This window comes from Corvus cornix, chromosome 5 (assembly GCF_000738735.6).
Source record: "Corvus cornix cornix isolate S_Up_H32 chromosome 5, ASM73873v5, whole genome shotgun sequence".
In the NCBI taxonomy this organism is placed as follows: Eukaryota; Metazoa; Chordata; class Aves; order Passeriformes; family Corvidae; genus Corvus; species Corvus cornix.
In genome coordinates this window covers 31,605,353-31,618,175 of record NC_046335.1, presented here as the reverse complement: position 1 = coordinate 31,618,175, position 12,823 = coordinate 31,605,353, and the positions used below count along the sequence as shown (strand labels likewise).

The following is a 12,823-nucleotide window of genomic DNA, read 5'->3' as shown; positions in this document are numbered from 1 at the left end:
AACATTAAGGTATCCCTTCCTCCTCTTTCTCTTCTCCCCCTAAACTGACATCAGAAGATATTACAGTCTGAATGTCAGTACATTATACTATTAAATGTCTGTTACCCAAATGTGAGCAAAATCCTGAAATCCCTGTGGAGTGTCAACAGTGTGAAATAAGCACATTCAGACACGAGTAAAAGAAATACTTTCAGTAGTGCCCAGTGTTCCAAAAGTACTGTTGAGAGGGCATAAAAAGACAATTCTTCAGTTCCTCTTGGTCAGGAATTGATCCTTTGCTGAAAAAATAGACATAAACCCGTTCACACTGAAATGTAAACTACCAGACAAACTAAGGGACTTGCGATGTACTTGGTGTCTTAAATCGTTATTAAACATGATTTAAGAAGAAACGGACAGAGGGTGTGCAGGGACTGTATTTCAGAATAAATATTTGATGTGCCTTTTTCTTTTCCTGCTTAATAGCATCCTACAAGTAAGAGCTAATGCTCTTTAGTAGACTTGGAGAGAATTCAGTCTTATAAGTCATTTGTTAAGGTGCAGAGCACAATCATAAGATGAAGGTCTTACTAGCACATTTAGTTAATAAAAAGGTTTGATGCTTGAAGAAATACTGAATTAAATACACAAATTAGCTTCTGTTATAAAAGTGAATGAATCCTTTGTAGAGCATTCCCTTGATCTCGGATCATTTTGCATCATCTTTCTAGATTATCAAATTGCTGGATGGAAAGCGGTCTCAAACTGTAGGAATTTTAATATCAAGTTTGCACTTGGAGATGAAGGATATTCAACAAGGTAAGCGTTTCTTACACCTAATGTATTGTACTTGCATGAATATTTTATCATATCCCTCAGAGAATTTCTTACATTACAGAATGTGTTTTAAATACAGTCTCCTAAACTACCAGAAGAATCATTCTTCCGATATATTCCACTATATGTAAAAGTTTCACCTAAAAATTAGAATTGAATTTAGGTACAACTCCTTCTGTACCATTAAAGTTAGCATAACACTTTCAGTTCAGGGTTTTCATATTCCTCCCATGCAGTTCCCTGCTTTTTCTAAAGCCAGTCACCCACCAATGGAAGTTAAATGGAGGGCTTTCACATAAATCTTTTGGGCTTCAAACATGCAGTCGGTATTTTTTAATATTTACATTTTGCTTCATTAACAGTATAAAAAGTACATCCCAAACTGATGTTACCATGTAACAGTCAGAAAGAAAATTACTGGATGGCATTTTTCAAAGTGTAGGGCTAGTCAGTTGTAAATTCCATTACTGGTAGAAATTATTTGAGTTTGCCAATACAACTGTAGAGAAATACAGATTTTTCAGAACACTGGGGTAATTGAGAGTCTGCTTATGTTCTGGATTTAAAAAGATATTGTTTAAGGTTATTGTTTATTTCTTTTTCACATTAAGAAAAGGAAAATATTCACCATTTAAAACAACTGCTGGAACAACTCAAGTTGATGTCTCCTTTTTTGCTATTGTTTTCCCTCCATCTCATGCAAATACTGGGTAGGGTGTTGAGATGCTGCTGGCATTGATTATTATTAATTTCAAAAGAGCCTTTGAGCATCTAGCACTTTAAAAGCACAAGGGCTTACAAATGTCTCTTGGGATGTGGAGGAATAAGGAAAAGAAGGAATAACTTTGTGCCTGCCAGTATTGTGTGAAAGGTATCAGAATGAGATGGAAAAAAACTGCTATTACTAAAGGTCTTTTGCTGGCAGAAGTTACAGCAGCATAGGGATAGGATAGAAGCTGTATTATAAAAACTGGCTAATATTCTTAAGGATCTTCAGAGATGGGTTTTCTTTTTATTTTCCATGCCATGATGTTCTACTAAAACAGAGCATCTCTATCTCTCTCATCTGTTCGCTGTACTTCTGTAGCTTTTGAAATCCTCTGGCCAATTTATACCAAATCTAAGAGAACATAATGACACAAATATTTGGGTGTATATACAATAGCCTTTTTGTCTTGAGTCAGCAGCGCACTTTTGAATCACATTTACCAGTTGTCCTCTTTGCTGTATTTGCATTGCAGAGCAATGCAGAGCAGTCTCAGAGTGCACAAACATCCTTCAGAATCAGATTAAATAAGAAGATATGCTTTAGGAGCATGCCATCAGTCTCCATGTATAGCAGTCTCTGAATTCCCTAGGATGAGATCAGAGAGAGTTAAAACTCCCTGAAACATGTATAGTGTGAACTGCTGCTGTCTACAAATCCATTTCTCAAGACTACACTTGCAGTAGACATAGCTAATGTAGTCCTACAAGTTTAATGAAAATTAGAGTGTTGGTAGAAGAAGACACCGGAACAAGTGCTGTCACTGAAGTAGAACTTAGAACTCATCGCCCTTTCTTGTCTGAGGTAGCAAATGACTGGCCTGTCACCACATGTGTTGCTCAAGGCAGCAATAGGATGTGCTGCCTCTTGCTTATGGAAGCAGCTAAGAGCTACCATCAGGATTTGGGAATACCATAAGTGGAAGTTTTTGAAAAGCATACTAACAAAGCAGTCTGACTCATTCTAATCAAAATCTGTGTTCAGAGACTATCTAGGGAAAAAAATCCCATTCGCAAGACTCAGGGAAAACATTGTTCTGTAGAGAGGACCTTTAGAAATGTGTATTAGTCTGAAGATAACAGTAGAATTATGCTTGTTTCTCCTTTAATGTGTGTTTATTCCATAGTATTTTGTGTAATTAAATCTGTGGGCAGTCCTACCAATCAGCAGACAAATTATTTGAAGACTGCTCTAGTCAATGCACTGGATGAAAAAAAATCATAATAGGCTAAATAACATATGACAACACCTAACGAAGAAAAGCATGTAATCGTTGGGTCATGAATGTCAAATTTTTACAAAGTGAAGTTGCAAAGAGCTACCTCTAAGAACATGCAAATTAAGCAGTCACCTCTTTTTTCAAGCCAACTTCCATGGAATAATTCAGTATGTGAAAAACGGAAAAGTTAATGGTCTTTGACCACTTACAACAGAGAATGTAGAAACCTGAAGCAAAAGAAAGTCAGAAATGAAAAATATCTAATTTTTATTTCAAGCTTTTATGACTGTGTTTGTTGTAAAATCATGTACAAATGAATGTATTGTCTATGTATCATGTACTGGTTAGTCTGCCTTAGGGAGCAGTTACAGGATACAGGTAGAGAAAACTCAACTGCCCTGTGCATACAGGTGCATGCAAAACTAGACAAGACAAAAAAAGAGTAATCGCAAGAAAAATTGCATCCTCCTTTAAAATAGTGTGAGATTTCTGCATCCATAGGATTATCCTCTCAAATTAAAGTACATAGCTTCACAGCATATTCTGTAGATAACTCAGCAGTGCAAAACAGGCAAGTGACCATATCTGGCATCCAGATGTTTGAGTTTGCATTTGATAATGCACCAGCCACCGCACTTCAGGAGGGGGATCTCCCACACATGTTCATTTAGGAGAGTGAAGTTCATCCTTTGCTGATAAGTTTAAATTCATGCTGCATGCGAGTACAGTCCAAGGAGAAGACAACGTAATAATTATTTTGGGTGGTGTTGGTGTTAAATGATGCGCAGGGAAAGTTGTCATGCTGCACCTGTCCTAGTACTCAGCTCTCTATTCAGTGGGAGAGAACAAATCCTAGGTGCTTCAGTGTTCTGAGAACACTGGTGAATCTGGTACTGGTGAGGGTAATAAAGTTTCTTATTTGACCACTATTAATATTACTCACTTCCTGAGCAGAAGAAGCAGGCAGAAAATCTGTCTGACTCAGTATGCTATACAGGATCTGCATATTGGAAAAACAAATAGCAAATATCAAATTGTGCATAGGTTTGAGATTATTTTTAAGGCTGCTTCTCTGCATTTTTTTAAAGCCTTTATAAAGAAGAGATGAGGAATAGTAGAGATCACTTGTTAGGTAAGCTTTAAGAGTACACACTTAGAGAAGTAATCTCCATTTCATATCAGTCCATTTCTGTCTTTTCCTGTCATTGCTCAGCTGAAATACTACAACTTGAGAGACTATCTTGTGGCTCAGCACTATTTGTGTGGCTTTGCTGTTGAAATACTATAACTCACTCCACAGTGAGGTGTTTCGGTTTTGTTTGTAATGGGAAATGCTCATTATAACTGTATGTGAAAACGCTGTGTGGGCCCTTGTCCCAACTTTTTACAGGACAACATTCCACTCACTGAGACAGTTCCAATATAGTAGGTGGCAATAGCAGTTCGCTGGAAAACACATAATAATACTATTTTCTGCAGTGTATGTTATTTGTGCTGTCTTTCCATGAGCTACTGAGATCCTTGTTCAAGAGTTAACTGGCAAAATTGTGGGGCAGCCCAGATAAAAAAACTTCTAGTTACAGAAAATGGGATGTAGATAAAAGGTAGATGCCTATGTTCAAAAGATAGATTCTCCCAAATCCCTCCCTACCTCCATAGTACCTGCATTTTGCCACTAAAATTGTAGGGCACCGGAAGTTCTGCTTCTATACATTGGAGGAAGTGTTTCACTGTCAAATATCCATGAGTGCTGTCAGGACACATTAAGTAGATGGTCTGCTGCTGTATTTTCCATGGGACTAAATCTTTGAGCTATGGTAGATCACATCAGACACATAGTTAATAGGTTATTGTACTCTTTGTGGTGGTAAAGAGCAGTATTACTCCAGGTAGAACAGCTGCAGGCTTTGCTGCTACATTTACCAAGGCCAGAGTAGCTGTGCTGTAGCACTACAATGCTGACACAGTGTAGCCTGTATGACAAAGGGAAGAGCTTAACATTGATTCTTAGCATCAAGACTGTTTTTAATGCTAAAAGTGAAGTGTCTGGTTTTCTTCAGCTTTGTGATTTCCCCTCCATTGTCAGCATACATGAATAAATAATTGGAAGGATGTGAACTGTAGATTAACCCAGCCAGACTGATGATCAGTCTAATAACCATTCTGATTCAGTGTTACATTTCTAATCATCCTGGGATTGCTCTGATTAGAGGCCGTGGTAGGTATATAAATAGGTTTGCATTGTCTTAGTGCAACTTACGCCTTACAGCACATTTAAACTTTAGAGACCGCTATCACTGATAACCAGGCATTTTTCTTAGCATCTTAAAGGCTACGTTTTGTGTGCATAAGGCAAACTATTCTAAAGCAACTCTAATCTGCAGACCTTAGTGTGTTCAGAATTTCTAAATTCCGGTTTGTGTTTTAACCATACCATGCAGGACAAATAGTTTCACAGCTTCTCTTTCTATTATATTTTGGAAATACTTCTGGGTAAAGAGAAGTGCTTTGGAATATTTCTTACTTGCACTATGTGAAAAGAGTTTTATGGGGTTTCAACTGAAACATTTTGCAGGATGAAAGTATGGATTATAAAGATATAAAAACTGTTGTTCCAAAGTTGAGTGACACTCCCACCTACGCAAAATATTACATGTATGTATTCTATATATTCATGCTATATTATGCATGAAGTGTAAAGATAGCTGCATACCCATCTCAGAAGCTGGGAAATGATTTTAATTTAAAATTAAATGTTTTTCTCTTTTTTGGGAAAATTCACAACATACATTGTTATGAATCTGTTTTGGATATCCGTTGTGTGTGGGTAGGTCCACATTAGTACCAGAGTCTTTTGTTTAAGACTTCTTGCAGGATTCAGGCTTTCTTTGTCTTCTAAAGCTACATTTTGCCCATGGTCCTTCTTTATTATGTATATTTTTTTTGTGTTGCACGGCAGTTAATACTGGAGAAAACCTTTAAATAAATTGATAACATATCAATTTTTCAGAAGTAAAACAGAGTGATTTGGATATTACAGGCAGTTTTGCCAAGTCATTGTCTAATTGATTAGGTCAGTCACAATTTTATTTAAATTTCCCGATGATGGGCTGCATGTTCCCATGAAATCAAGCCTTACTCAACAGAATGTAGTACATAAAACAACTAAGTACGTCCAGGTCAAATAAATGTACCTTTGGCAAGCTCCTTTTATTTAAATTATGTACTTTTGTTTTATCATTTGGGAGCAGTTAAGGTGATTTCTTCATATTTCATAGTGTAATTGTCACATTAAATGGTTGATAGTGGTGAGTATATGTAAACTCTGTTAGGAGGACTTAAATCCTGATTTAAGCACTGTTTAGTAGCAGTGAGGCTGTATATCTGATTCAGCCCCAAGACTGCTGGTATTTAAGCTGATTTAGAGGAGATAGGTGTATTTTTCGTATTTAAGCTCTAAATTCTAAAGTTGTCCGTGGACTGCAAACAGTAGGCTTTAAATTCTCAGCTTTTCTTTGGTTTACATTTTTTAATTGATCAGAGTATGTGAAAAACCCATGCAGCAGGGAATTTGTTAGATTCATTTTTTAGATGTTGGTATGTTAAAAACCTTTGGTATAAGTTTATATTTGAAGCAATGCTCTTAGTGTGTGAAATGTAGCTGGCAAGTATTTTTATGTGTGCCTGTTAGTTTGAATGCATGATGCAGATCTGTTTTTTGTCCTAGCTGACGGTTATTATATCCTAATGGGTGCAACCCTGCACTAATGATCCTTGTGTGTATAAATTCTTCTTCTTGTGAGCAGACACCATAGGCAACATAAAAATGTTTGCCTCAATTTCCCTGCAAAAAAGGATCTCAGAAACCAGACTTGGCCAAGTAACAGATTTTTTAAAGGTAGAGGAACCCAATAAAATTACCAGCTTTTCACAGCATGAGTCTACTTCCTTTTGACATATTGTGAGGTGTAGGTGAAATATTCTAACTGAACTGACAGTGTAAGGAAGACAGATAAGTAGAAAGCAAGATGAAAGTAAAAACCACCGATGATGATTGATATTGTAATAGCTATTAATTGTTTTGGTGCCTCTTTTGTAGATTTATGATACTTCACCTATATTACTTACACTTATATAAGCCGTGATATAATGAGATATAATGCATTAAAGTATCGTGGTTAAATTCACTGTATCAGGAAGAGCGTTTTGAAAAGCATATCAAGTTTTGTATTAATTTTGATAAAGTCTATATACATATGAATAAAAGTGGCTTTTGTTTTTCATAGAAAAATTTAAAAACTTTTGTTGTTCCCTTAAGTAAAAGTCAAAATAATTACTTTCTTTGATCTAGTGCAGTGGGGTTTTTTAAGCTTCTGCAATTCAAGCTAATTTACACAACATACTGTGAATGTATTGCACATATTATTTTAAGAAAAAGAAGAATACTAAGACACCTGTGAATCTGAGGATTTCTTCCAGCTTTTCAAAATTATTGCTTCTTTTCAAAAAAATGGGCCAATCTTCATAAATTTGCATGTTTTCATTTTTGTCTTCTGCTCCAAGTGTGCATGGCATTCAGTTCAATCAGTCAGAAAGAAAAAAAAAAAAAGGCTGAAGATACTAAAATATATGAAGATGAAATAAAGGAGGTTATTTGGATTTTGGCAGTACTTCTGACTAGTTACTGGGAATATGTCTCTACATACATTGACATCCTAAGATGTCCAGCTTTATGGCCAGATTTTTAACTGCAGTTGTCTGCCCATGCGTCGCCAATAATAGCAGTACAGGTTGTATAGCAAGTAAGTCAGAAAATATTTTCTTGCTGCTTTTATACAATCACATGCTCTCTCCAAAAGAGAAAATAACTCATATCAAGGTCTCTTAAAATTGGTTATTATTAGTTCTGTTAAAAACGTGGTTTAGCAGATTGTAATTGTATTTCATTAGTTTTTATCACAAACACTTTTTGTTTTATCATGTGACTTCAAAACAATGGTGATTTGTTAGATCTTGAGTTGAGTTAGATCTTGATGTTGAGTACAGAAACATGGATAACAGCATTAAAAAGCACTATGTGATTCTGGGGCCTTTTTGGTGACAAATATCTGGCTAAAAATTTGATCTAGGTGTGTAACTCTTGATATTTTTATTAAAGTGGGTTTTTTTATCAAATTACTTCTTGTCATCATAATAGTTCTGTACATAAAAATTTTACTATCAATTGCATGCTTTGCATTTCTAGTACAAGTTTAAATTGCCTCCACTAAGTCGCTTTTTCTAGATACAAGTAAATTTCTTTTCTGGACAATTAAATTTCTCCTCGTAAGCAGATTTCAGAATATGCTAAAATAGGATAAAAGTTAAACCACAAGGGGAAGTTTCTGAACTCCATATGCATATTGCTAATCTTAACAATTAAATATATTCGAATGTGAAACCAATTTTCCAAGAGATTTTTCATCTCTTGAGTTCTTTAGAAATTTTATTGGATGATACAGAAGACAGTGCAGCTCTTGGAACAGTCTTGGAGGAGGTAAGAGATAATCTCATAAATTCAAACCCTAATGAGTTTTCTTTAAAGAAAGATTTTTTCAATCTCAGTTGTTCAGGCTTTATATTTGGTTACTGTCTTGAGGGTTTTTGAATCTTTCCAGTAAGACAAAAATGGTTGGAAATACTGCTTTTTTCATTGAGACTGTCTTCTGTATAATTCTTTACTTCTAACCAAGGTGTAATGTCAACAGATGGAATCACAATTGACAGGCAGAATTTTAAAGGATTCTAAATGTCACTGGACCTTTTAATAAAATTAATTAGCCTGCCACAGAGAAAATTTACTAGCCTGCTGGTTAATTTCACAATGTAAAATCATGGGGTAGGTGGTAGAGCAGGTGAAAGCTTATTACTTATAAATAATTATTTAAAGATGTGTGTATTGCCTCTTCCAAGCATTGATTGCAAAAGCAGCACGAGGTTTTAAAATCTTCTAAATGCATAAGCAGTTAAGGATCATTTGAGGAAATATAATACAGTTGAATTAAAGGTTATCAGATAGTAGCTAATGACAATTCACTGGTTATGTGCTTGATTCTTTTGGGATTAATGCTCTCAGTAATATTTAAATATAAGTCATGAGTTTTAAAACTGTGCCCAGTCCCATTATGATTCTTGAGGAAAAGCTGGTTTCAGAAAATTTAAACATCCAGAGTTACTTCCATTCCATTATGCATCTCTCAGCTTACTGGAATTTAACATTAGAGTACATTGGAAAGCACCACGAAGCAATCCCATTTAGTTTTCAGAAGAGTACCGATACATTGCCTGAATTGTAACAGGATTTGCAAATGCTGGAATCATCTATGTCATATATTCCAAACACAGCAATATTTGGAACTAAGATAGGAAACATTTTGAGACTTCTCATTTTTAGTAATGAGGAATATTAATTGCTGAAGAGTATACTTCATGTGTTTCAGTGTGATATTGAAAAGTATTTATCTGGAAATTGGCATGTGGGTAATCTTCTATTGGAAAAAGCTATCTTAAATGTGAGCTTGTTGAAGATAACAAAAACTGTAGCACAATCTTTTGTGCTTGCAAATTTATAACTTGCAAACTTTGAAAGTTTGTCTACTTGTCTATTTACCGAGATTGCTGGCTCCTAGACAAGCATATCTCCGTGATTTCCCATGCACACAGGGAGACTTAAATACCCTAACCCTCAATTCCTTCCTATCCAGCCTTCTAAGCTAGCATGAAATCTGTGCTGTTCATTGTCTGGTATCAGTTGTTCTCATGTTCTCTTGTCAGGCCAACTACACAATCAGCTGGCTGCTTGACTGGTCACATCTTTGGCTGCTGATTATATTGGAGAGAAAAAGTAGAACACTATTCTCCTATGACAGAATTTACAGAACATTCTTGCAGGAGTGCTGTGATTTGATGTCAGAACAAAAAAAAACGCTGAAAATAAAAAAATATTAACTGGATACACATATGTCCTTTATCTAGGTTAGAACCCTTTGGTACATTTCTCAGGAAAAAGAATTGAAGTTTCAATTATGTTTTCCAGTGTCTAATTTGTGTTTGTATTCCATACAGCTATCTTGTGTGTTGATGACTCCGTAGTAGATCTGGAAACACTGGAAGCACTGTATGAAAATGTAAGTAAAGATGGGGTAAAAATTTGATTAATCACCAAAGTATTTCGGACACAGACTTTAGGCTCCACAGGGAACTAGTGGGTAAGGTCCCCTGAGAAATTGTTTCTGATGCTTCTGGGGTCCATCAGTGCTGATTATTTTTCAAACACCACCTCATGAAGGGCACAGGAGCAGGCAATTCCTAAATGTCAGAATTCAAGCAGATGAAGCAGAAGGTTGGCTTGGCTGAGCTGGGATCTTCTTTTGGAGCTAAGGCAAAAAAAGAAGGAGTATGCCCAGTGGAAGTAAAGTCAGGTGATGTGGGAGGAATACGTAGATGCTGCTTGCCACTGTAGAGAGAAAATTTGTGCAGCCAAAGCTCTATTGGAGTTGAAGCTGACCAGAGCTGTGGGGGACAATAAAAAGAGGTTTTTAAAATATGTTAATAGCAAAAAGCAGTGTAAAAAAATAACATCAGCTTGTTACAGGATGAGGATGGCCACTTCACAAACAGGGACATATACAAGGAAGAGATGTTTAATGCTTTCTTTGCCTCTGTCTTCAACATGTGTGATGGGCTGAGGGGCTCCCAGTGCCCTGAGCTGGATGACCATGACTGTGAGATTGACCAACTCCCAGTCAGCTCTGAACTTGTGTGGGATCTGCTGCTCCAGCTGGATCCCTATATGTTTATGGGGCTGGATGGAATTCATCCGGGAATATTCAGAGAGTTAGCTGATGTCATTGTGAGGCCTGTGTTGATGATTTTTGAATGCTCTTGGGAATCTGGAGAGGTCCCAGTCAACTGGAAGTGTTTGGAAAATGCACTCATGCACATGGTGTGATTCTTGGGGTGTCCTGTGCAGGGCCAGGAGTTGTACTCAATGATCCTGATGGAACCCCTTCAACTCAGCATGTTCAGTGATTCTGTGATCAAAGGAAGCCAGTTGATGTAATCTTTTTGGATTTCAGTAAAAATGTTGATGCTGTCTCTCTCAGTATCCTTTTGAATAGAATGGCCAGCGCACAGCTGGACAAACACATCACTTGATGGGTGAGCAACTGGTTCGTGGGTCAGGGACAAAGGGTTATAGTGAATGGGGTGACATCAGACTGGTGACCTGTCACTAGTGGGGTTCTGCAGGGCTGTATCCTAGGCCCTGTGTTCTTCAACATCTTCATTAACAGCTTGGACACAGGACTGGAATGTGTATTAGGTGAGTTTGACGATGATCCTAAATTGGGAGGAGCCATTGACTCCCTTGAAGGCAGAGAGGCCTTGACAAATCAGAGGGCTGTGCAATCACTAACCGCATGAAGTTTAAAAAAGACAAGCGACAGATTCTGCACCTGGGATGGGGCAACTCTGGTTAATTACACTGGAAAGAAGCTCTATGGAAAGGGACCTGGGGGCCCTGGTCGATGGCAAGTTGAATGGCAGTCAGCAGTGCCCTGGCAGCCAGGAGGGCCAAGTGTGTCCTGGCGGGCATCAGGGCACAGCATCGCCAGCCGGGCAAGGGAGGGGATTGCCCCTCTCTGCTCTGCACTGGGGCAGCCTCACCTCAAGTGCTGGGGGCAGTTCTGAGAGCCACAGTGCAACAAAGATATAAAGTGTTACAGAGCATCCAAAGGAGGGCTATGAAGGTGGTGAAGGGTCTTGAGGGGAAGACATAAAAGGAGCAGCTGAGATCACTTGGCTTGTTCAACCTGGAGGAGACTGAGGAACAACCTCATAGCTGCCTGCAGCTTCTTCATGAGAGGAGGAGGAGGGCAGGCACTGATCTTCTCTTTGTGGTGACCAGTGACAGAACCTGAGGGAATGGCCTGAAGTTGTGTCAGGGAACATTTAGATTAGGTATTAGGAAAAGGTTCTTCACCCAGAGCTGGGTTGGGCACTGGAACAGGCTCCCCAGGGAAGTGGTCACAGCATCATCCTGACAGAGTTCAAGAAGTGTTTGGGCAATGCTCTTGTGCACGTGAAGTGACTCTTGGGGATGGTTCTGTGTAGTAAATGGCATGTAAGGCACTGAAGGAATTTATCATAGATCTTTAAACGTTGCTCTTTTGCATAGTCTAAATGTTTATCAGTAAAAAAAACCATAATTGCTGTTTGCAGGCAAACAGGTAAAGTAGTAAGTTATTATTTTCTTATTAATTAGTAACTAATTAGTTTATATTAATTCACTCAGAGAGCACAAAAGGATGAACTGGAGAAAATCAAGCAATATTATCAGACTTCAAAAGAGGAGGAACTGAAGCTTCTGGATAAACCAGAACAGTAAGATTTGGTTTTAAAATATTTTGTCATTTTGTAATGTAGTCTTTTGATGGTATGTTGAAAGCAATTTTGGTATGTAACTCTTGGTAAGTAATTATAAGTTTTCTTAAATTATGAGCTTCTTTTTGTGTATTTCAAGGCATGATGAAAAATTTGCCTTTATCAAAAAACTTTTTTCAGGCATGACAGATTTTACTACATCAACTCTGACCACCAGAAATGATAAAATATAGCCTTGTATCAGTAAGAATTTTTGTTCCCATTCTCACATTTCTAAAAGGCTTATCCTTCCCTTGGAGCATTTATGGCTAAATTAACACTTCAGAAAGCAGGGGCAGACTGATTTTGGTTGTTAATTATTTGAAAGACCTGCATGAACAGAGGGTTTGGGCTGGTCTTGTGGCAAAGACACACTGTACACTCTGATCAAGTTGACTGAAGACCTACAAGACTGATTCCACAGTTCCTCTCCTGCAACTGTTGTGGCCAGTGACAACTGTTAGAATGAAAAACTTCTTAAGCGTTGCTTCTTCTGTAGTAATACACCTTAGACTGATGTGAAGGAATCCTCAAGAATTCATGAACAGAATAGTAATCCT

General features: G+C 37.4%; 1 protein-coding gene across 4 annotated transcripts in view; it reads left to right on the top strand.

The window, feature by feature from the left end:
• FMN1 (formin 1) overlaps window positions 1–12,823 on the top strand; it is a 188,556-nt gene that overhangs the window by 105,647 nt on the left and 70,086 nt on the right. For all 4 annotated transcript variants that reach the window (XM_010391382.4, XM_010391389.4, XM_010391377.4 and 1 more), the window contains 3 exons: window positions 711–798; window positions 9,906–9,967; window positions 12,136–12,224. In XM_010391382.4, the coding sequence (XP_010389684.3) occupies window positions 711–798; window positions 9,906–9,967; window positions 12,136–12,224 (239 nt within the window). The remainder of the gene's footprint in view (window positions 1–710; window positions 799–9,905; window positions 9,968–12,135; window positions 12,225–12,823) is intronic.